We start from the raw sequence: 25,156 nt of genomic DNA, 5'->3' as shown, positions 1-25,156 counted from the left end.
ACTGAGTGAGTACAGTAATGAACCTGCATCAAATTTTGCGTGAAGTTTGAACATTCCTCCACGGAAACTATTCAGATGATTCTGAAGGCCACAACTATGGACAACTGGTGATTGGCAGCTTCATCATGACAATGTGCCCACTCATGCATCACTTCACATGCAGAGTTTTTTGGCAAAACATCAAATCACCCAAGTAACTCAGCCCCGCTACAGCCCTGATTTGGAGCCCTGTGACTTCTGGCTTTTCCCTGAACTGAAATCACCTTTGAAAGCGAAGAGATTTCAGACCCTCAAGAGATTCAGGAAAATATGACAGGGCAACTGATGGCCATTGGGAGAACTGTGTGAGGTCCCAAGGTGCCTCCTTTGAAGGGGACTGAGGTGTCATTGTCCTATGTACAATGTTTCTTGTATGTTGTATCTTCTTCAATAAATGTGTCTATTTTTCATATTACATGGCTGGATATCTTCTGGACAGACCTTTTATACTTTAGGGGTTCAGAACCAGTTGCCTCAACATGTGCCACTCTGGCATGCAGATTATTTTGAGCTGAAAACAGGGCCTCAGGAAGTATCTTTCACCTTCCCCTTCACTGCTTGAAGGAATTTAGACTGAGGACTTGCTCCAGGGAGGGAGCAATCATCATAGATGACTATTTTATTATGAACTAGGTGTGATAGGGAGGAACCTAGCAAGGCCCAGTAGACTTAACTGAAATCCTCTCTGTCCCATTGTTTCCAGATGGCCCAATATGCATTTATTTACTAAGCATTGATTGATTCCATCTCCCTGCGAATTGCCTTACTTCCCCTTCCTTAGGTCTGAATGACAAATAGACCTTATTTTGCCTTACTCTCTTAGGATTTTTCATGCTTATGTGAATTCCTTCTGCGAGGGTATTAAAGCTTGATTTTTCTCCTCTTAATCTGCTGTATGTTATTTGACATATATGACCAGCCAGAAGAACTAAGAGGGAAAAGAGAAGGTCTCCCCATCTCTCTAAGGGTTATTTCAGGTTGGTTATTTTAAGAAACAGCAGACACCGGAAGAGCTCTGAAAACAGAGTCGAAGTTACCCTTTTGTGAGAGACATTTACATTTACATTTATAAGGGAAATCTGCATTTGTAACTTTTGTCTCCTGGTCAGTGTCAGGAAGAGGAAGATGACTAAATCTCTAGAAACACTTATCAATGCAGAAGGCAAGGACTTAAATCTGTGTAACAACCAAACCCAACTGAGCTTGGCTGGTAATCTTCTAAAACTGACTTCCCACCCCATCATCTTCTTTTGTGTTTAGCTGAAGGTGGTAATTTAAGGTGGTAGTACTGGCCATTTAGGGGAGTTACTCAGTTTTCCTGGGTCTCTGTGTATATAGGAGGTACCCAGATCATTAAATTTCTTTTTGTTTTTCTTCTGTTAATTTTTTACTACAGAAGGTATGTCAGTGAAAAATTTTTTTCTCCCCTACAATACACACTGTTCCTGTCATGGTGGATGTAGCCAATAAGGTGTCCTGATCCATATATCCCCATTCCACCTTGGATTTCTTTGAAGCTGTGAGATCTCTATTTTTCTACCACAAAGATAGCTCAGGGTGAAAGGAATCTAGAATGAATAGTGGAGAAGAGAGGGAGAAGATGCATACCAGTTGCAGCCCCAAGATTAACTACAGTAACAGTGATTGTAGCCTGTGCACCAAACTCTTACTTCTCAGTTTCCCCTTGGGAAGACAGATGTGCATGGACCGTAGGGGAATGTTACTGTCAACGTAAGAAAGGTCCAAACCTGTGGAGAATTTTTATAAGTTTATTTAAGTCAAGCTGATGACAATTACTGGGAAGCAAAATCTCAATGGATTGAGAAAATAAAACCAGAAAAGCCTGAGACCTGCCAGACCCAATAAGCAAAGATAGGGATTGAATCTTTATAAGGGTGCTTTATTCAGATGGCCCGTGATCTGAGAAGATGGTGGGTTTGTGCCCTAACAGACTGTCTTAAATTCCATTTTAAACCAACCCTTTTTAAAACAAGAAGAAAAATGTGGGTAAGGGGTTTGGAATTCAGGAAAGGGGTTAATCAGATAAAAGCTGCATTCTGGCAATTTCCCTAAACATCCTTTCAGTGATTTTCTTTATCTGTGTCCTGTGTCCGGGGCAGTGGACTATCTCTCCCTGGAATACAATGGCTGGGATACCACCTCCATTGCTTATGGTCTCTTCTGGAGCACAAAGGTCAATCACTTGCGGTCTCCTGAAATCAGGGTGGGCCACACCTCCAGTTTCTGAAACAATAGCTTTTTACATGCATTAACTGCTAGGCTTATTAACTATTACCTTAAACTAAAATTTTCCAGCTCTTGGGTCCCCCATCAAAAATGCTCTGGAGAATGGCAGTTTTGCAGTTTTTTTCTATGTATTACAATCAAAGGAGTAGCTATAAAGACGTTTACATGAAATCTGTTGGTGGTAGAGTAGGGAGGCCAGAGAAAGCAAAGTGGGGAAACCTCTGGGATCAGATAAAGAGTAAAATAAAGAGATAAATTCTTATTTTACATTGGTGGGTATACCATAGTTAATGATTAACATTTACAGCACATAGAGATGGTATTTGGACAGCAAGATGACAATGATGGGTTCGTGGTCTTGTATTCTGGCGGAATACTGTGCCCTGAGGGGTCTGGAAGAGAACATTAATCTGACATTCCAAAAGTATGTTATCGTAGGTACAAAAAGACAATAGGCTTGGTTAAGATAAATATTGACCTTTGTTAAGGAAGAAACCGGACTAGGACATGACTACCTGCTAAGAATGATAGGGGCCTCAAGAGCTGGAAAATTTTAGTTTAAATAGTTATAAGCCTAATAGGTAATGAGTATGTGAAAGCTATTTTTTCAGGAACTGCAGATAAGGCCTACTACTCTTGGGAGAGACAGCCGACCTCCTGGGGCACTGCTGAAGACCACCGCCTGGAGACAAGTGGAGGTATCTGGGCCATTGTGTTCCAGGGAGAGACAGATGATCACCCACCCTTGGGAACAGTTAACTGCCCAGGGCGAGAATACTGCAGTTTTTTAATCGAATTTTGCCTGAATTTCAAAACCCCTCACCACACTTTGTTGTGTATTATAAAAAGGCTGGCTTGGAAGGAAATGTAAGATGGTCTGTTAGGGTATGAATCTGCCATCTTCTCAGATTGCCGGCCATCTGAATAAAGCGCCCATAAACATTCAATCCCTGTCTCTGCTTACTGGGTCTGGTATGTGACAGGCAGCACAAATGCTGGTCTTTTCCAGTTTCAGGACTAGTTAATAAGTTTTAATTTCAGACCATCCTATATGGTTACCTTAGGTGTCTGAGTTTGTAAGACCATCACGCAGGCCTCCCCTGAGCTTGTTGGGTTTAGTGTGTGGTCCCTTTTTTGACCCTACTCTCCAAACCTGTTTAGAGTAATGGATGTGTTTGGTGCAAAGGGTGAACCATGGGGATCATAAAAAAGTGCTCTCATGTTTCAGGGAGTGTGATAGAGTGGTGGCTCCAGCCACTGCCCTTCTGGACCCACCACTACTGCCAAGGTCTTACTGCCCATGGGCTTCACCCAGCCAATGACTGAGCGTGGTAGAGGTACTAAGGCAGGCCCATTATGAAGTGATATGGAACTCCTACAATAGGAGACTTTGGATTGAGGTCTCCCCATTGACCTGGCCAAATCACCCTTGGACTTGCCCTGTAATCTAAGTCTCTTTTAACCCTTTTTACCCTCCTTCAAGTCTCCTTCCTTCCTTCTCTCCTTCCAGAGGTGTGAGACATGAATCACAATTTGAAGGCTCTCCTTGCCTCCTGCTCCCTCCCCCAAATAATCCTTTTGCATACCTAACATTGTTTTAGCAGTTGGTTCTCAACACACCTGAGCCATTACAGCAGCCAAGATTGTAAATATACATGTATATTTACATGAACATGAACAATCTTAAGGACAGTTTTTAAAACAATGGGGTTTGAAGTATGAGGACAAAGACTCTATCTTCCCATATTTTGGAGGGGCAGTTTTGGAATAGATCCTTTAGTGGTGCTCCACATGTGGTCCACAGACACTTAGGGTTCCCCATGAAACTTCCAGGGGGGTTGTGAGATAAAAACATTTCCCCCCCACTGTGTTGTTTATACAGGTGGTAAAAACTCAACAGTGGGTAAACTCCTTAGCACAAATCAAGAAAAAACTAGTTTCATTTGAGAAAGTTCTTTATTAAACAGAAAAGAGTATTAATTTCATTAATTCTCTACCATTGAATACATGTGTTTTGAATATGCTAGGTGACAAAATAGGAAGTGCACATGAAGCACTTGTGACAGCACATATGAAGTCAGATTGCTCTCTTGAGGAAAACCATTTGTGCAATTATTGGAATAATAGAACAGAACCAGCTAATGTATTTCATGGAATACCATTTTTTTTACCTGAAGGAATAAAAGAAAAAAAAAACTGTGGATATTCAGGTTTGATTATTTGCAGACATTTCCTAAAAAACAAATGAAATTGAGAGTGCTACTTCAAGAAACACAAATGACAGCAGGTGTTGTCAATAATATTTGATAATTCAAATGAAAATTAGACTTTTGGAAATTTTATATTCACCAGCATGAGTTTTATAACTTCCCAATGCTTAAAGCCTTTTCTGATGAAATGGGTGATGATATTAAAAAACTCTGAAATAGTGTTTTTCATGTGGCCATGCAGACATTATAAAGCCATCCATGCAAAAATCCATTCAACATGCCAAAAGTTCATTGATATGGTTTTAGATTTTACATTGAAATTATTATTTTTCACATTGCTATTATCTTTAAGAAATTGTTACTTGTTGAATTTTGTTATAATATGACAAATATATAGCCCTGACCAGTGTGGCTCAATGGGTTGGACATTGTCCCTCAAACTGAAAGGTCGCTGGTTCGATTCCTGGTCAGGACACAGGTCTGGGTTGTGAGCCAGGTTCCCATTTGGAGGCATGGGAGAGGCAACCAATCAATGTGTCTCACACGCATTGATGTTTCTCTCCCTCTCTTTCACCATTTTTTCCCCTCTCTAAAAATAAATAAAATCTTTTTTAAAAAATCCAGAACTATTTAGAAAGGCAATTAAAACACTGTTTCCTTTTCCAACTAGATATTTGTATGTGGCTGAATTTCTTCATATGCTTCAACCAAAACAGTGTATTGTTATAGATTAAATGCCAAAGCAGTGTTGAGAATCCATTGTCTATTGTATTAGACGGGAAATAGGTTTGGAAAAATGTAAAATGATGACTTTCACTGCTACATTATATTTCATTTTGAAAAAAATAGTTTTTTAACATAAAATGTATTATTGTTAACATGTATTATTATTGTTACATTTAAGTGAACTGATGAATAATCACATTAAAATTTTTTCAGTTTTATTTCTAATGTGGTAAATAACAATTGATAAAAACTCTTTAAACAAAAAGTCTTTGGACCCTTTAGGGTCTTTAAGGATTATTCAAAATGCAAAGGGGTCCTAAGGCCAAAGCATTTAAAAACTGCGATCTAGCATATTGCTTTTAATGATTGCATATTTTTACCAACATGAGGGTACTATTGTTGTTTAACCATTTTCTCATTTGTGCACATTTAAGGTATTTCTCACCTTTTACACAATTGGAAACATTATTTTTGTTCCTATTTGTGCCTCCTGAATAGATCATACTCTGATATGACTTTGTACATTTTATCCCCCATCTAGTAATGTCGCTTCTAAGAATTTTCTATTACAAGCCCTCCTCACCCTATAAGACTCATTTCCAGTGCCTCCTGGGTGGACATAACCCAGAAAAACAAAACTTTCTGGGTGCTCTCAAATTTTTAAGTGTAGAGGAAACCCTGAGGCCTACTATTTTGGGAGCGGCTTTGCTACATGGTACTTCATAATGTCCCCCACTATTCTATTTTATTTTCCCGTCTCATTGTTCCCACACAATACTACACTCCTGCTTCCTGGAATAACTGCCCAAATTCTTACTTCATGCCTCTTTTAGTGGAAATCCAGATTAAGATTGTACCTGACCCATAGTAGGTACTTTAAAAGATAGATTATTATTAGCATTGTTACTTCCTAGCTTTAAGATCAAAGTAAGTTATATAAAGTTAGCTTTAAGGGGTCTGCCACATCACCACTAAGTTACCTAAATTGTGAACAAGATTTAATTTCTAAAACGAGTCACTCTAAAGTACTTCTGTGTGTTATAGCTGTGAGGTCGGTTTTTCCTTCCCTCAACCCCTGCGTTTCAAAAGGACTCAGACCTCTTATCCAAGAATCACATTGGCCAGTACAACCATGGGCATATCATTATTACTGTCTCAGACATGTCATTGTTGGGATGCTGGAGTGAAGAGAGTGAGACGCCTATGATCTACAAAGACTCATTATGCAACTGGTTTTTGGATCTGGTTGTTCATTCATATAGGTTTAACACAAATTGATCTAACTTATTTTATTTTAAAATGGTGACCTCTTACTCTGAGAAAGATAATGGGGTAGAGGATGGATAGCTCTTCTCTACCTCTAACTTTGGAAAGCTAAGACATTTACCAAGAAAATATATAATTGCTGACCAGCCAAACTGTCATAGGTCAGTAGTAGTGAGACAAGAATAAGAACCTTGGAAAACTCCTTGGCAAGTGGAATAAAGCAACTGAGACAGCCCTGGCTAGTGTGGCTCCAGGGGTTGAACACTGGCCTGCAAACTGAAAGGTGGCTTGTTTAATTCCCAGCCACAGCACATGCCTGGGTTGTGGGCCAGGTCCCCAGGAGGGAGCACATGGGAGATGGCTAATCAATGTTTCTCTCTTGCATCCATGTTTCTCTCCTCTTTCTCCCTCCCTTTTCCTCTCTCTTAAAAAAGATTCAAGAGACTAAATGCATAAACAAAAAAGTCAGATTTTATTTCATCTACAGAGGAAAATGGAACATATATAGCTAGTTGGTTGAAAACTATATAGAACACATAAGAATTTTTCATTTGTTTTTAGTGATAGCAGTTAGTAAGCCTGAAAAATATCTATTCTTTTTCTTTTTAAACAGCTTTATTGAGATATACTTCATATACCACACAATTCAGTCATTGAAAGTGCATGATCAGTGCTGGGGTTTGGTTTTTGTCAAGGTCCTGGACTGGCTCTGGAGTGTTGCTGGTTTGATTCCAAGTCAGGGCACTTGCCTGGGTTGTGGGCCAGGTCCCCAGTATGAGGTGTGTGAAAGGCAACCACACATTGATGTCTCGCTCCCTCTCTCTCTCCCTCCCTTCCACTCTCTAAAAATAAATAAAATCTAAAAAAACCCATGTTTTGTCAGGGGCAATGCTCAGTGTTGGGAATACAAAGAAACTTTATTCTCTTTGTTTTTGAAAAGCAATTTAATTGACAGGTTAACACAAGTCAAATGCTAATATGCAGAATTTAAGTAGTGAGGGGTACCAACAGAGGGTATCACAGAATTTTCCATCATGTATATCTCAAGGAGCTGGGTTTTGGCAAATCCTCACTGAGGGGTCATGGTAAGCCTTGAACACTTAAATGGCTTTATATAGGAGTAGAATTGAAGCAACTGTGGTTTGTTGGAGTCAGTGATATTTCTAAGAGAACAGTCAGAAATGGACTTAGAAGGAATCAGCTGGTTTAGAAAGCCAAAATCGGGAGTTTAGATTATATTCTTTGGAAAAGGGAAGTTAATACTAAGGGGAATACGCTATACAACTAATATACAAATTGCAACTAGACAATGAACACAGGAGGTAATATTTGAACTGGGATAAAAGGAAGGAAGTAATTTAATGAGGTTACCTCACTTGGCAAAAAAGGTACATCCTTTAGTATTTCAACCAAAAAAAATGTTGTGTATAAAGGCACAAATGGTGACAATTCATTACCTCTTTGGGAAGTGGACAGCATTCCCTAATAGCTGGATAAAGGAGAGCACCACTATAGTGACAAAAAAAAATTAAAAGGGTCAGCAGGGATCAACTTAGGAGAGCTCAGAACAGCAGGCTAAGGGATTTAAATGTTATTTTGTGAGCAAAGGAAGCTTTAAAGATTTTTTTTTAACTTCATTTGTTGTTCAAGTACAGTTTTCTGGCCTTTACCCCTAACTTTAAAGATTCTTAAAGAAGAAAGTCACAAGATTCAAATTTCTCTTTCAATTCCAACTACAATCTGAAGAACAGTTTGCAAGATAGTATGGGTTAAAGGGACACTGAGAATCTTCCCTGTTTATGCCTGAGCCATGACCTTTACTGTAAGAATGAAATACAGGGGGGAAAAAAAGAATAAAATATAGGTGTTCCCTCTTCCAGGGAGTACTGGCCCTTTTCCCTGGGAGATCAGTACTTCTAGTATTTAACTGTTCCTTTGGGGAGAACTGGCCCTTCTCCCAGAGGGACCCTTGGCACATAGCCATTTTTGTTTAAAACATATTTAAGCACAGCCCCCAAAGTGGGACTTTGAAATCTCACCCCAGAGAAGGATGCTTCACTTCGAACTTTCCCAGTCAGACCCTGAATGCTGTCTCTGGGATTCCCCAGCATGTATGTTCAGGTGTTGGTGAACTCCCATCTGGTGATGTATGTATGCTCTTAATCTTTGCTTTTGCTTTGCTCTCACTTAATAAAGTGCTTAGTTATTCACCTTTGACTTGGGGTTTTTATTGTCTGTGAATCCGAACCTCCAAAGTGGCCATGTGTTAGAGGCCCATAATGACACAGATAACAATAAGAATAGTAACAATTCTTTTGTATTGCCTGGGTGAAAAATGATGACAGAATGGATAGAAGGAGTGGGGTGAGAAAGGAATAAAATACCAAAATAAAAGTAAAGTTGAAAACAACAAAATTTAAAACATAAGAGGAAAAGTTAACACTAAAAATAAAATAATAGAAAAATAATAGAACAGTACTAATAGTAGTACATATTGATACTTACTGTGTGCTAGAAATTGTACTTACAACATTACATATATTATTTAATCCTTACAATTACTCTGTGACATAAGTCATTCCCATGTTTATTGATGAGGACATTGAGACACAGAGAAATGAAGAAATTTGCTTATGGTCACACAGCTAGTATTTTAAAAAATCTCAAATATTATGGTATTTCTTAGTTATTCTTCAGTCATATTTGGGCTCAGTGAACACTCAACATAAATTTAGGTGTTCTTTCTGCTTTAAACTTTCCACATGCATACAAAATTATTATTGCTTCTTTGTCTGTCTACTCTTGAAACCTCCTTAGGGAAGGGATTATATCTTTTTATCTTATTTTAAGGTAAGTGATGCGTTTCTCAGGTCATGATGGAAACTCAATAATTTAAAAAACATTTTTAATTTTTAATTTCAGCAAAATACACAAAACATAAAATGTATCACCTTAACCATTTTAAGAGATTTTATTTATTTATATTAGAAAGAAGGGAAGGGACAGACAAAGAGAGGGAGAGAAACATTAATGTGAGAGAGAAACATCAATCGGTTGCCTCCTGCCAATGTCCCAATTAGGGACCAAAACTGCAATCCAGGCATGTGCCCAACCGAGAATAGAACTGGTGGCCTTTTGCCCCACAGAACGACACTCAACCATTTGAGCCACACAGGTGGCTCAATTGAGGCACCTTAATTATTTTTAGTGTACATTTCCGTAGTATTAACTATATTCATGTTATAGTGCAATGGATCTCCAGAACTCTTCATTTTGCAAAACTAAAACTCAAAACTAATTAAACAATTCCCTATTTACTCTTCCCTCGATTCCTTACAATGACCATTCTACTTCTTACATTGATGAATTTATTTAAGTAGAATCATAAGAGCATTTCTTTTTATGACTGGCTTATTTTGATTACCTTAATGTCTTCAAGGTTCACCCATGTTATAACATTTGTCAGAATGTTTTTGTTTCAAAGAATATTTAATGAGATATTTCCTTTTAACAAATTTCAATACACAATATTATTAGCATTAGGTATGATGCTGTACACCAGATGTCTAGAATTTATTCATCTTGCATAACTGAAATTTAGTAGCAACACTCCATTCGTCGCCTATGTCCCACCCCCTGGCAAAAACTATTTTATCTTCTGCTTCTACAAGTTTCACTATTTCACATACCTTCCTTTTTAAAATTAAAAAAATTTTCAATTAAAGTTGGGATTAGTTTGAGATGTACAACATAGTAATTACACATTTATATAACTTACAAAGTGATCACTTTGATAAGCCTAGTACTCATGTACATGGTTATTACAATATTTCACTATAAACCCAATGCTTTATATTATATCCTCATAACTATTTTTATATCTGAAATTTTGTACATTTTAATCCCATCCCCTTTTTAACATATCCCTAATCACCTCCGATCTGGCAACCATCAGTATTTTCTCAGTATCTATGAATTTGTTTTCCTTACTTTCAGATTCTACTTATAAGTAAAATCATACTGTATTTCTCTCTCCCTGACATTTCATTTAGCATAATACCCTCTATGACCACACATGTTATAAATAGTAAGAGTTCATTTTCTATGGGTGACTAATATTCCATTGTATATACCTACCATGTCTTTATCCATTAATGTATATATGAACACTTAGGTTGCTTCCATAAGTCTTTTTAAATTACTGTTTTGGATTTCTTTGGATATAGAACCAGAAGTAGAATTGGTGGGTCATATAGTTCTCTTTTTAATTTTTTGAAGAAATTCTATATTGCTTTCCATAGTGGCTACACCAATTTATAATCCCAACACTGCAAAGTGTCATTTGTTGATTTTTTGATGATAGCCATTCTGTCACGTATGTATAAGGTGACATCTCATTGTGCTTTTATTTGGTATTTCTTTCATGATTAGTGATGCTGAGCATCTTTTCACATGTCTATTGGCCATCTGTATATCCTCTTTAGATTCAGGTTCTATACTCATTTTTAAATTAGATTTTTTTATGTGTGTGTTAAGCTCTATGAATTTCTTACATATTTTGGATATTAAGCCCTTATCACATTTATCATTGGTAAATACCTTCTTCCATTCAGTAAGTTGTCTTAGTTTATTTAAATTGAATTTATTGAGGTGACATTGGTTAATAAAACTATATAGGATTCAGGTGTATAATTTTATTAATCAAAGATTTTATTTATTTTTAGAAAGTAAGGGAGGGAGAAAGAGGGAGAGAAACATCAATGTGCGAGAGAATCGTCAAATAGTTGGCTCTTGCATGCCCCCAGATGGGGACCTGGCCCACAACCCACGCATGTGCCCTCGTTGGGAATCAAACCAGAGATATTTCAGTTCGCAGGCTAGGGCTCAATCCACTGTGCCACATCAGCCAGGTCAGGTGTACAATTTTAAAATGTATCATCTCTATGTTATATTATGTTACCACCATGCCAAGTCAATTCTCCTTTTGTCACCATTTATTCCTGCTATACCCTCTTCTACCTCACCCCAACCCCATTCTCGTCTGGTAATCATCATGCTGTTGTCTGTGTCTGAGTTTGTTTTTTGCTTAATCTATTTATATTTTCCACCCAGCCCTGGAAACCCCCCTACCCCTGACAATTGTCAATCTGTTCTCTGAATCCGTTAATATTTTGTTAGTTAATTTTGTTCATTTGATTCTACATATGAGAGAACTCATGTTACTTGTCTTTCTCTGACTGGCTTATTTCATTTGGCATAATGTTCTCCAGGTCCATCCATGCTGTCATAAAAGATTTCCTTCTTTTTTATGATGCAGTAGTATTCCATTGTGTAAATGTAGCACAGCTTTTTTTATCTACTCATCCACTGATGGGCACTTGGGCTGCTTCCAAATCTTGGATATTACAAATAACACTTCAATGAACATAGGGGTCCATATATTCTTTGGAATAGGCATTTCAGGTTTTTTTGCATATATTCCCAGAAGTGTAACTTCTGGGTCATAGGAAGTTCCATTTTTAATTTTTGGAGGAAACTCCATACTGCTTTCCACAGTGGCTGCACCAGTCTGCCATTATCAACAACAGAGCACAAAGGTTCCCTTCTCTCCATATTCTTGGCAACACTTGTTTATTGATTTATTGAAGATAGCCATTCTGACAAGTGAGTTAGTAATTGTGGTTTCAATTTGCATTTCACTGATGATCATTGCCCATTTCTGACTGGGACTGTTTGTTTTTGTGTGTGTGTTGAGTTTTGTAAGTTCTTTATAAATTATGGATATTAATCCCTTACCAGATGCATTACTGGCAAATGTTTTCCCATTCAGTGGGTTGTTTTTTTCATTTTGTTGTAGGTTAACTTTACTATGCAGAAATTTCTTAGTTTGATGTAGTCCCATCTGTTTATTTTTCTGTTGTTACACATTTGTCATTTAGTTGTTGATGGATTCTTTTATTTTTTTTTAATCAAAATATTTATTTATTTGAGAGAGGAGGGAGAGGGAGAGAGCAAGAGAACAAGACAGAGTTCGATGTGTTATTCTACTTATTTATGCATTCATTGCTTATTTGTTATGTGCCCTCACCAGGGACTTAACAAGCAGCTTTGGTGTATTGGGTTGATGCTCTAATTAACTAAGCTACCCGGCCAGGGTCTGTTGATGGTCTTTTTCCTGGACAAAAACTAGTTTGATGTATTCCCACTGTTTATTTTTTCTTTTTGTTTCCCTTGCCCAAGTAGAGAGATCCAAAAAACAAAAATATATAAGAGCAATGTCAAAGATTTTACTGTTTTCTTCTAGATTTAGTTTTCATGTTTTACATTTAAATGTTTAATATATGGTGAGTTTATTTTGTATACACAGTAAAAGTGATCCAGTTTCAGTTTTTGCATGTGTCTGTCCAGTTTTCCCAACACCAATTATTGAAATGATGCATTGCATATTCTTGCCTCCTTTGTCAAAGATTAACCAGATAAATATGTATTTATTTCTGGGTTTTCTATTCTGTTCCACTGATATAACATCCTGTTTTTGTGACATTACTATGGTGTTTTGATTACTGTACTCTTATAGTATAGTTTGGTATCAGCTATTGTGATACCTCCAATTTTTTCTTCTTTCTTAAGGTTGCTCTGGCTAGCCCTGACTGCTGTGGTTCAGTGCATTGGGAGTCCAACTGCAAACAGAATGATCACCAGTTTGATTCCCAGTGAGGACACATGCCTGGGTTGCCAGCCAGGTCCCCATTTGGGGGTGCATGAGGCAACCACGAATTGATGTTTCTCTCCCTCTTTCTCCCTCCTTTCCCCTTTCTCTAAAAATGAATAAAATTGTTTAAAAATTTTTAATGTAAGATTTCTCTGGCTATTTTGAGTATTTTGTGGTCCTATATAACTTTTAAAATTAGTTTTCTGTGAAACATTAGGATTACTATGTCAAAAATGCCATTGATATTTTCAAAGGGATTTCATTGGATCTAGAGATTGCTTTGGACAGTATGGACATTTTAAAAATGTGTATTCCTCCTATCCATGAGCACAGTATATCCTTCAATTTTTTGTATCTTCTTCAATTTATTTCTTCAATTTCTTGTAGTTTTTCTGAGTAAAGGGCTTTTTTACCTTCTTGGATAATTTATTCCTAGATATTTTATTCTTTTTGATGGAATTTTAAATGGGCTTGTTTTCTAATTTCTCTTATTAGTTTGTTATTGGTGTATTAAAATGCAACTGATGTCTAATTTTTAAAAGATTTTATTTATTTTTAGAGAGGGGAGAAGGCAGGGAGAAAGAGAAGAAAAACATCAATCTGTTGCCTCTCATACACACTCCAACTGGAGACTGAACCCACAATCCACACATGTGCCCTGACCAGGAATTAAACCAGAGACCTTTCACTTCACAGGATGATGCCCAACCGAGACACACCAGTCAGGGTATAAGTAATTTCTGAATGTTTATTTTGTATCCTGCTACTTTAATTTATTAGTCAATCTAATTGTTTTTCATTTCATCTTCAAATAATGAGTTTTACTTCTGTTCCAATTTGGATGCCTTTTCTTTTTCTTGTCTGAATGCTGGGGCTAGGACTTCCAATACTATGTTGAATAAAAGCAGTGAAAGTGGACATCCTTGTCTTGTTTCTGATCCTAATGAAAAAGCTTTCATCTTGAGCAGCCCTTCTCCATCAACATCAGTGACCATGCCTTGCTCTGTGAGGCAATGCAACTGATGCAGCATTTCATTTATGGAATTGTGTTTTTTCTTCTTGTATGAGATCATTACATTGGCAGAAGTCTTTTGATTGCAAGGGCAGTGAAAAGACTGCACAGGGCATTTTAAACAACTGCCTGTGGTCAATGCATCCATGGAATGTTGGTCTTCCTCATCTACTAGTGGAAGCGACTGGGCTAGAGGTGTTTTGTTGCCCCGTGGTGCCAGCATTTATGTTCTACAGCATATGATTAACTTGTTAAGTTCATCAAGCCACCCAGGCAAATGAGACGAGACATCCAGTGTGGAGTAGATAGGCACTGCAGCATAACATTACTTTAAATGCTTTCCCAGGAAAATTATGTGTCTCTGTCCTAGAATATCTGTGACACACATGAGTTCTGCATGTCTTCTTATTACCTGTTCATTGTGGCCTGTGTGGAAGGTGGTGCCATCTCCCTGGTCCACTTTTTCATGATAATGTCTTATAACAGCTTTCTCAAAGGATGCAAGCAAAATGCAGGCTTATCAGGACATCAAAACAAGGGAAAAACAGGTGTCACTAGATAGCCAGTCATGGTCAAAAGAATAACTCAGTTGTTTTTCGTTTTGTTTTATTTTTCTTTTTTTATCCTGACCGAGAGTATGCTCATTAATCCTTAGAGAAAGGGGAAATGAGGGGAGAGAAAGAGAAAGAAACACTGATGTGAGACTGAAACATTGGCCACCCCCCAACAGGACAGAAGCCACAACCCAGGTACATGCCCCGACTAGGAATCAAGCCCACGACCTTTGGTTTTTGGGACACCCTCCAACCAATGGAGCCACACCAGCCAGGGCAAACAACTCAGTTGTTAAATATGAATGTTTACCAGGGAGCTTCAACCAACAAATTTACAGCTCTTACAAATCATCAGACAGTTGCCCTGCAGCACCGATGTCTATCCCATGAAACTAATGCTGTAGAAGTACAAACACTTCACTGTCTGTCTCAGGCTGCTGGGATGTATTTCTAGGGAAAGGTTTCTAGGGAAACCTTCTGGTAGTTATAGGTGATGAGTCACAGAGCTATAGGTTACAGCATAGAAAAAATAGTAAATAACATCCTGATAACTATGTATGGGGCCAGGCGGGCACTTAAAGCACTACAGGGAACCACTCTGTAAAGTACATGCTTTTGCAACCACCCTGGCATACATGCGAAACTAACGCAAAGTACTGAATCAGACTGTGATTGAAAAATGCACCACACCCCTCCCCCTCCTGGCAGTTCATTTCCCCTTAAGGCACCTCCTTTTCTCTCCAGGCTGCTCATTCCCCCACAGGGCAGCTCCTTCCCCATCCCGCGATGTAAGCTGGGACCATTTTCCCCCTCGGTTCCGCCATTTTGGACTCTAAATCTCACCAGCAGCAGAAGCAGCCGGTGGACTTACCTCACCGTTCCTCCAGCCCAGCCGTTTCCCAGCCACTTCTGCCAACCCGTCCTCCCCGCCTGTCCGGAGGTGACTCCGCACAACTCTCGGTCAGGTCAGCCACCTTAGCCTTCCTGCCCCTCTACCCTCCGCCGCCAGCCGTGCTCGGTGTGCGCTGCTAGCCGGCGGTCCCTCAGCCGCAGCCTCCGTTGCCGCCGCCGTTGCGGCCGTTGCCGCCGCTGCCGCCGCGGCCAGTGACAGTGCAGTCATGAGCCCATCCCATGCCAAGGGAGGGGCCAAGCGCCGTAAGAACAAGCGGGGCGGTGGAGGCGGGGACCGCGGCCGAAAGGGTAGAGAGAGAGACCGCCCGGAGGCGGAGCCATGCAGCTCCCTGGACCCCGCCATTACGCCTCCGGGCGTTGCCCCCATGCCTGTGGCGGCGGCGGACAGGCCGTTTGTTGAGGACGTGTATGCGGGTGGCGCGGCCGCTTTCAGCTTGGGCGAGACTCAAGAAACTCTGCCTTACCCCACGGGCATTTTCTGTGTTTGTTGTAAAATTGAGCAGAAAGACAGTGCGGTTGTACAGAGTGGGGTTCAGCCTGTGAGTGAACTGGCTTCCGAGGGCGATGGTGTGTCGCACCAAACCCAGTGGGTGTGCCCGACCTGCCAGTGGACTTTGGATAACTATGGGATTTCCGGTGACCTTGACCAGACAGCACAGGGCCTAGACTTCCTGAGCCATGGTCATCTCGGCGACTTTCTGGCAGAGGCAGAGGGCGGGATGCTGGCTGAGGGGGGCCAGCTACCTGCCTCGGACACGGAAAGTGCCTACGGGGCTAGCTTTGAGCCCCAGGAGATCTCGCCAGAGTCGTATCTAGAGTCACAGCAGCAACGAATCTACTGGTCAGAAGTGCGCTTCATGGTCCGCTTCACATATCACCAGGCAGGGACCGCGCTGGTGCCCAACATGAGCAAGATAAAAGAGCGTGTGGATAGGCTCTGCAATATGGACCCCTCACGGCTGTACCAGCGGTTGGATCATGTAGCACGAGATTTTGTGCTGGACATGAAGATCCGCCTCCTGCAGCCGCTGTGGGCCCAGCCGGGACCACCAAACTGCCTGGAGAGCCCCCTGCAGGCCCAGCGGTTCATCTCTCGCCTTATCAAAGAGTATGGCGCCCTCTGCCAGGCTGCGCGCACCATCAGCACCTTCCTCATCACTCTAGAAATTAAGCATTTGAGTCTTTTCCAGGTGACATGGGAACTGCATAATAAACACCTATTTGAAAATCTGATTTTTTCGGATCATACTCTTCAAAGCAACTTGCCAGCACTGATATCACAAATCAGGCTGGGAGCCACGACAAATGACACCTGCAGCCAGGGCACATACACCACCTTGCTGCTACACTACCAGGGCTTGGAGGAAGAGCTGCACAGAGTAGCCAGAAAATGGGTGCAGTGCCAGAGGAGGATTAGCACCTTCATCCTTGAGAAGATGACACTGAAAACCAAGCTAAAAAAAGCCTTGAGGCGTTTTAAACAAACGCAGTTCCTTGAAGAGCACTTAACCAGTACAGAAGCAGACCTACACAGTGGGAACTTGGCAGAAGCCTTGAGGCACATGCCACCATCGTCATCCCTGGACATGCCTGACTGCCTCGGCCCAGAAAGTTGTACCATCTACAACTGCAACCACTCACAGTTTCTCACGTGTGGCCTTGTGGAGCCTCAAATACCCAGCACCATCCATGGCCACCAGCTGCCACTCCAAGTGCGTTCTGTTCCCGACCGTCTCTTTGAGAGTCACCTGCCTGGTGTGTCACTAGCAAGCTCAGGGTCAGATTCCAGCTCTCCAGTTATAACCCAGCAACAGCCCAGACCCATCCGCCTAGATGAGGGCTCTACACCAAGTTTTTGCAGTGACAGTGATGTGGCTTCACTGTCAGATAGATTTGCTGATATTTACCTGGTGAATACTGATGATATTGAGGTAGTGACCTGCGATGATGACAATACCGAGATTGTGACCAATGTGAGGTCTGATGCCCAGGGGAACCCTGAGGGCCTCCTCTATGATAGCTCACTTCTGGCCATTCCAGCCGCTTTCAGTCCTGACCCCGAAGAGCAACTCTCCAACCAAGGTGCCTATGGCTGGCAGCAGGACCCCAGGGAAAGGAGTACAAACAATGACAGCAGCTCTGAGCACAGCTCCCACAGCAGCTCCTGCTCCTGTGCCTGCAACCTCCAGGAGGAGGGCAAGTACTGCGAATTCTGTGGTAAATCCTCCAGGCACCACCGACCTCCAGCCACAGTATCAGGTAGAGGTTATGAAGAAATGAGAGAAAAGCTTCGTTTACGCCTGGCCAAGAGAAAAGAAGAGCAACCTAAGAAAACAGGTCAACTCCCAGAAAAGCAGGATGTGGTTGATCATCGCACAGTGGAGGACTTGCTGCAGTTCATAAATGGTCCAGAGATCAAGCCTGTGAGCAGCACCCGCAAAGCCAAGCGGGAGAGACATAAACAGAGAAAGCTGGAGGAGAAGGCACATATGCACAGTGGTTCCCTAGAGCAAACCGAAGAACTGGAAACCTCATCTCACTCCCCTTCCAGAGGTGAAGACCACGCAGTGTCTGGGGCTCAGGGGGACTCCAAGCACCTCCTGCCAAAGCAACACAAAGATGGGACTGGCAAAAAGAAGCTAAAACAGACAGGGAAGGCTGGTGGGGATCCAAGGAGGAGGTCTGCAGAGTCCCCCAGAGCCTCAGAGGGCCAGTCCAAATCCCGGTCCCAGACTCAACCAAGTACTAAAGTGCTTCACCTTGTTTTGCTGGCAGAGCAGAGGAAAATGGAGAGAAAAGCCAGGAGTGAAAACAAGGGCAAGAAACAGCTCAGCCAGGTCAAGGAGGGGAAGGCAACCCCAGGCCCTGGGGAGCCTGCCCGCCCTGGTGAGCCCGCCAGCCCCAGTGAGCTAGAGCAGGCAGACACTCCTCAGCCCAGCGGCAAGAGCAAAGAAAGCAGGAAAGGGGATGGAGACAACAACCCGCTCTATGATGTCTTTATGCCCAAAGATATCGATCTAGAGAGTGCAGATATGGATGAGACGGAAAGGGAAGTGGAGCATTTCAAAAGATTCTGCTTGGATTCCACCAGACAGGCCCGACAAAGACTGTCTGTCGACTGGTCGGATTTCAGCTTTAAAAAGCCACATTTCCTGCCTCCTAAATGAAGAGCACCTAGAAAGGGGCACTCGGGACATTGGCCTGCCCCTGGAGCTGCCACACCTGGGACACCCAGACCGAGAACTTACTGCCTAGCCCTCATTGTTAATCTGTAGTTTGCAAGAGTTTGACTGTAGTTCATTGCTGATTGGAACAGTAGCTCCCACCATTTATTCTACCACTGCGGCCTTGGAGGCCTGGGACATGGCCAGAAGCAAGTTTGCATCATCCACAGGGCTGTCACCTCTGCATCTTGCCCTCTTCTGTTCACCTGTCCCTGACCAGCGATGCCATCACTCAGCTTCTACCCCACCTGATGCAAGCGGGTGAGGTAGGCCGTCTCCATTCTCTACAATATACTGTTTGATAGAGTGTACACGTTGCACTGTTTGTGTCTGGCCCCAGACTTAGAGCCAGCTTGTGTACAAACCATTGCAGAATGATAAAGTTCAAAACAAAACTCACCCAGTCCTCACACCAAGTTTTTTGGAGTGTAGCAGTATACTAACACCAATGCTACTTGTTAAGTAATGTATCCAGGGTTTAAACTTTGGTTCCAGATCTTGTTAGAGATAGGATAGGACTAGGTTCTGCAGTTAGTCTGAATATTGAGTTTACATACAGTTTTATACCAACTGCCTAAAACCTAATTACAAATAGACCACCAACCTACTTTTATAGAGTTGAATACTTAAGCAATTTAAATTAGGATTGGTGTTCATTTCACTTTTTCTAATCTAAATCTTAGTTTTACGTAATAATAAAGTTTGATGTTCAGCAAACAAAACTAAATAACTCTAGAGTTTAAGCCATTTTCAAAAGAAACTTGCCTTCTCAATCTGTTTCAGAACATTGACTAGATACAGGCTATTAGTAATAGTGAACTTTGTGTTGTTCTTTATGATATGATACATATAGCTTGTTGGAGGTTTCAGTGCTTTTTAAAGAAAGCTGCGTAATATATAGTTCACTATGTATAGTCATGCAAAAAAATTACCTTGTGATTTGGCTGCTCTGGGTTGAACAGTTCTTCTCTATATGGAACAGTTGCTCCTAAATAGCTTGGTCTTTTGTTTTTCTGTTGTGTGAAGGACGTAATTGTTTTTTCCCCCAGCAATGGAGGTGCTGTTAGAGTCCAGTGTTCCAGAACAGGCAGTGCCCAATGGCTAATTTTACTTTTGTAGTTCTCTTAGCTATTACCAGGAATTTTTGAAAGTTGTCTTTAAAATAGTTGCTATGAATACATTTTTCTAACCTAAGAGAATCAATATTCTCTATCACTGCCATGGGCTTCCTGTAGTTCTATTCAAGTGTTACAATATTTGTAGATAATAGTAAAGAAAGGAACTGCTAAAGCTTCCATATTAAACATCATTTTGTATTTCAGGGAAAACTGTTCGTCCCTTCTCAGTAAGCATTCTACAAAGCTTACATGGCATTGCCCAACTGATTTTTTTTCAGTCAACTCATGGTATATTTGGGTAATAGAGAAGTTTTAGACTGGCTCTGGACTCTGTTTTTTGTATCTAGGTGATTTCACATCACTGGGCTGGCAAGAATATCCCTAATAAGACCTATGGATAAGAATCATTTTTTGACTTTGTTCAACCAGTCAAATTTTGTGTGTGTGTTATACAACAACAATGCATAAAAATGTTACCTATATGTTTTCTTTAGAAAGAATGAATTTATTGCTTAAAATAAGTCATATGGCATATAAAATTTGGAGATAGAGATTTTAAATTTCAAATGTAAAATGATTTGTTAAGGTGCTATGTACTCTTGTTTGTTTTCCTAAGGAGTAATGTTAAGTACAAATTTTAGTCTTAAGTGAATTTGTTTTCCTATGGAGTGATGTTAAGTGAAAATTTTAGTCTTAAGTGAATTTGTTTCCCTATGAAGTAATGTTAAGTAAAAATTTTAGTCTTAAGTGAATTTGTTTTCCTAAGGAGTAATGTTAAGTGAAAACGTTAGTCTTAAGTGAATTTGTTTTCCTATGAAGTAATGTTAAGTGAAAACGTTAGTCTTAAGTGAATTTGTTTTCCTATGAAGTAATGTTAAGTAAAACTTTTAGTCTTAAGTGAATTTGTTTTCCTAAGGAGTAATGTTAAGTAAAAATTTTAGTCTTAAGTGAATTTGTTTTCCTAAGGAGTAATATTAAGTAAAAATTTTAGTCTTAAGTGAATTTGCAAAAGCAAGTAAAAAAGTCTCCCATAAATACATGTTCATCAAGTATTCTTAACTTGAGATTTCTACCAAAAAAAAAAGAGTGCCTCAGCTATGTTTTACCTATATCCTTTTAGATCCACTGTTTAGGACTATTTTGTGTTTTTAGTGAAAATTTTGTTTATTTTGTTGTCATTTCTACAAAATAAATTTATATTCAAATAAAACATATTTGGGATGATGTGATAAAATATGACATACTAGGCAAAGTTTAACAAGTGCCTTGTTCATGTTCTGAACATTCAAAAAGAAATAACACTGGGTCTAGTGAAACTAATAGAAAATATAGGAGGTTAGTTTTAAAACTAGTGAGAAATCTTAAGTTCCTTTTTTAAAATTCTCACCCAAGGGTATGTTTTATTACTGATGTTGGAGAGAGAAAGTGAGAGAGGGAGAAACATTGATCAGTTGCTTCCTGTACTCACCCCAACTGGGAATCGAACCAGTAACCTTTTGGTGCATAGGTTTGTTAACAAGGGCCTGGCCCTGAGTGGGTCTGCCTAGGACCAGCTGGTAGTGTATGGGTTCTTGACTTCATGAAGGAAAGATTGGAATCCCAACTGGAGTCCAGGGGACTATGAGGGTATGTTTATTAAAGCTGGGGACAGTGAAACAGGGAAGGGCTTAGTTAGCACAGAGGAAGGAACAGGAGAGCCCAGGCTGGGCTGCCTTAGCCCACTGGGAAGTCAGAGAAGAGTTAGCCCACTGGGAAGTCAGAGAAGAGGTGGCTTTGGGAACAGGTTCAGGGAGTCAGCCTGGGACAAGCTGTAGACTACCCATTGCTTTAGAGTTTAGGAGAGGCGTGCCTGTGAAGAAAGAAGTTGGTGGGGGGGATGGGAAAGGAAATGGCACTGGCCATTCCCCAGAGGGAGAACACATACCCTGGGCCCTTTGCCTTGAGGCTTAGCTCTCTCTCCCGCAGGTGGGAACCTAGGGGAGGCCTCAGGGGAGGGTTTCAGCAGAATATTCATAAGTTTTCCAAGTGTGCTCTTTCAGGGCCATGGTCTCCACTGATTGGTCAGTGACAGGGTAGGGCTCATTTAGTCATTGCAATTGGTTCTGGTATCTCCCACCTGGTTTGGCTGCTTTTCTGGGCCTGGAGCTGAAACAACTGAGGCCTAGAAGTTATCTCCAGGAAGGAAAGGACAGGGGACAAGAGGTTACCCTGGGTGTGAGGTCCTTGTTTTCCCAGTTTTGCTCCCTGCCAAGCACCACCCTGGTGACCATCTGCACCTGGCTGTAAATTGCTTAGTCATAGTGCCCAGCTATCTGTCTCAGTTTCCCTATTCCTAGTTTCTCACTGTCCTGTCTCAGGTTGATGCTCCATCCAACTGAACCACCTGGCCAAGGCTTAGGTTACTTTTTCTTTAGGGTTCTCTAATTATTTAGATGCAAATTGGTATTATTTAAAATTGAGTTTTTGTTTTTCATTAATGTGACAAAGATCATAAAAATAAAAAGGAATGAATATCTTTTAAAGAGAAAGTTGCTTATTTTTCTTGAACAGGTTACACAGCTTTCAATCCTGGTTATGCATTTACTTTTCTTAGATTCAAGGTATGGGGTCAAATTCAGTTGAGCTTAGATAATAATCTCACAAGTTAACTTTGCTCAATCAGTATTGACTGAGTGCTTATTATGTTCAAGGCATGGGGCTAGGGCTAGAGCATAGAAGTGAACAAATTAAACACTGCCCCTGCCCCCAAGGTGTTCAGTAGTGCAGGTAAAAATTAAATTTTTTAAAACCTGTAACATAAGATGGGGGGTAAGTGCCATAAAAAGTTCAGAAAACAGAGTTGCAAATACACCTAAACCAAATAGTTTTTTCCACAATTGGTATGTTCTTTTGCGAAGTAAGGGTCATAGGTCTCCTCCCTAACAACCTCACTATAGCATGCATGTTTAGTGTATGTAGCATATATGTATGCATGCAGCATGCATGTTGGTTACAATGCAGGCAAAATCTAGTCTACATTTTACCACATTAGGTTGGCAAAAAAGTCTGTTACCTTTTTTTTTCATAAAATAAAAGACATTTTTCATTTTCACCAGTAATTATTGATTTGGATATTTTGAGTATGCCGGCTATCTCCTGCTATTGGCTTCTAGTGGGTAAAGGCCAGGGGTGCTGCTAAACATCTTCCAATGCATAAGGCAGCCCCACAGCAAAGAATTATTTGGCCAAAATGTCAATAGTACCAAGAAACTTTGCAAACCACTTTTGACATGTTCGATCAGTCACAGCACCTTCTCCATACACTACCCAAATCTTTTTTTTTTTTTTTTGGCATTTCAGTTACATTTTTACCTTTCTTGAAATAATAAAGTATAACATGCTGAAAAATGTTGCAGATTTTCATCTATTTTCAGTATTAAAATGGCTGCGCAAAAATTCAATTTTGATAATTTTTTTAATGCACACTGATATGACAGCTGACACAGTGCAATCTAACAAAACAACTGCTTTGAGTGAAATTAAAGATAACTAAATGCTACTAAAGCCATTATACAGAAAAAATCTAACAGAGTTTTTGGCCAACCCAATACATTTAGCAGCCAGTTCTCCAGCCATTCAAACTATCTTTATGCCAGATGAAGCCCCTACTATCTGTCCCTTTGGATACTCTACAAGCATCTCACATGAGAGGGTCATTCAAATTACATGTGGCAATAATCTAGTTTTAAACCAGATGTAGCAAAATGCAGTGTAGAATTCAACTATACTTTTAGTGCTGTCAGGCAGCAGAATCCCATGGAAATAGGCTGGTGTTCTTGGCAGAGGGAGTCACTGCAAAGAACACAAACTATTGGGCCTTGTTTTTTCTTTTACCCTATTGATGCAAGGGCAGCCAGGCCTGTACAGTAGTTCCAGGCAATTCATGTATTTGGAATGCCATTTACTTCAAGCTTTAAACATGAAAACTCATATCTAAAACTAGTTGTTCTGATTAGTACACCCTCTGTTACATATCTGATAGGAAAAATGCTGGAGGATTCTAGAGGCATACTAGCTAGAGTGTGAGCTTCTGATTTTTGTGTTTTCAATATAAGGACCAGCCCTAGATTGGTTCAAAATTTCAATTGTTAACTAATTAAATAATTAGATTCAAACTAACAAATCAACAAATGGATTGGATACCTAATTGATTAAATAATTAGACACACAAGTTTGTGTATGTCACGCTCTTCTGTTCTAAGTATTTAAAACAATTACAAACAATATAATGAATAGTTTCTAAATGAGCAGAGTCTTAATTCAAAAGTACCAGTACCTTATGTTTCATGAGCCTTTTAAAACTGGTAACCCTCGATGCCTCATAACTATACTCAGAATGCTCTCAGTTTCAAAAACAATTACCATATGACTTCATTCATGTGTGGAATCTAATGAACAAAATGAACTAGCAAGCAGAAGAGAGACAGACTCATTGACGGAGAGCAGGTTGACAGCTAAGGTATGTCTGGGAGGGGACATTTATGGGGTGGAAGGATTAAAGGAAAAAAAAGGACTCATGGACATGGTAAAAGGTGTGACGATTGTGGGGGGTGGGTGGAGGTGGAAGAGGGTGTAGGGGGAATAAATGGTAATGGAAAAAGTACACTAAAAACATATTTGGGCCCTGGCTGGTATGGTTCAGTGGATAGAGCTCTAGCCTGTGAACTGGAAGGTCCCAAGTTTGATGCCCAGTCAGGGCACATGCCTAAGTTGGAGGCCAGGTCCCCAGTCGGTGACATGGAAGAGGCAACCACACATTGATGTTTCTCTCCTCTTTCTCCCTACTTTCCCTTCTCTCTGAAAATAAATAAATAAATCTGAAAAACCATATTTGGAGTGACATTTCTAGAGGTCTTTCAGAACCAGATTTCAAACAATGATGAAATTAATCACTGGACTTTATAACCTCATAACAAGTTGACCCTAAAACAATATAACTGTACTCTTTTTACCATATTTGGTTCAAATATCTATTTTACTTCTCGGAAGCCAAATATATAATTTAAGGATGAGATTTGTCACTATGAACTTCTGATCCAACATGATAGATTGACCACATGTTGTTTTTAAATATTTTATTATTGTATTTTTAAAGTT

General features: G+C 40.2%; 1 protein-coding gene across 1 annotated transcript; it reads left to right on the top strand.

Annotated features, from left to right (window-relative positions):
- Positions 1-15,884: 15,884 nt before the first annotated feature.
- Positions 15,885-18,845, top strand: LOC114504949 (protein FAM193A-like). Its single transcript, XM_036016369.1, has one exon. It carries the CDS (start codon positions 15,885-15,887, stop codon positions 18,843-18,845), a length of 2,961 nt encoding a protein of 986 aa, XP_035872262.1.
- The last annotated feature ends 6,311 nt before the right edge of the window (positions 18,846-25,156 follow it).

Source organism: Phyllostomus discolor, chromosome X (genome assembly GCF_004126475.2).
Source record: "Phyllostomus discolor isolate MPI-MPIP mPhyDis1 chromosome X, mPhyDis1.pri.v3, whole genome shotgun sequence".
NCBI lineage: Eukaryota > Metazoa > Chordata > Mammalia > Chiroptera > Phyllostomidae > Phyllostomus > Phyllostomus discolor.
This window is presented reverse-complemented; position numbering and strand designations above follow the sequence as displayed.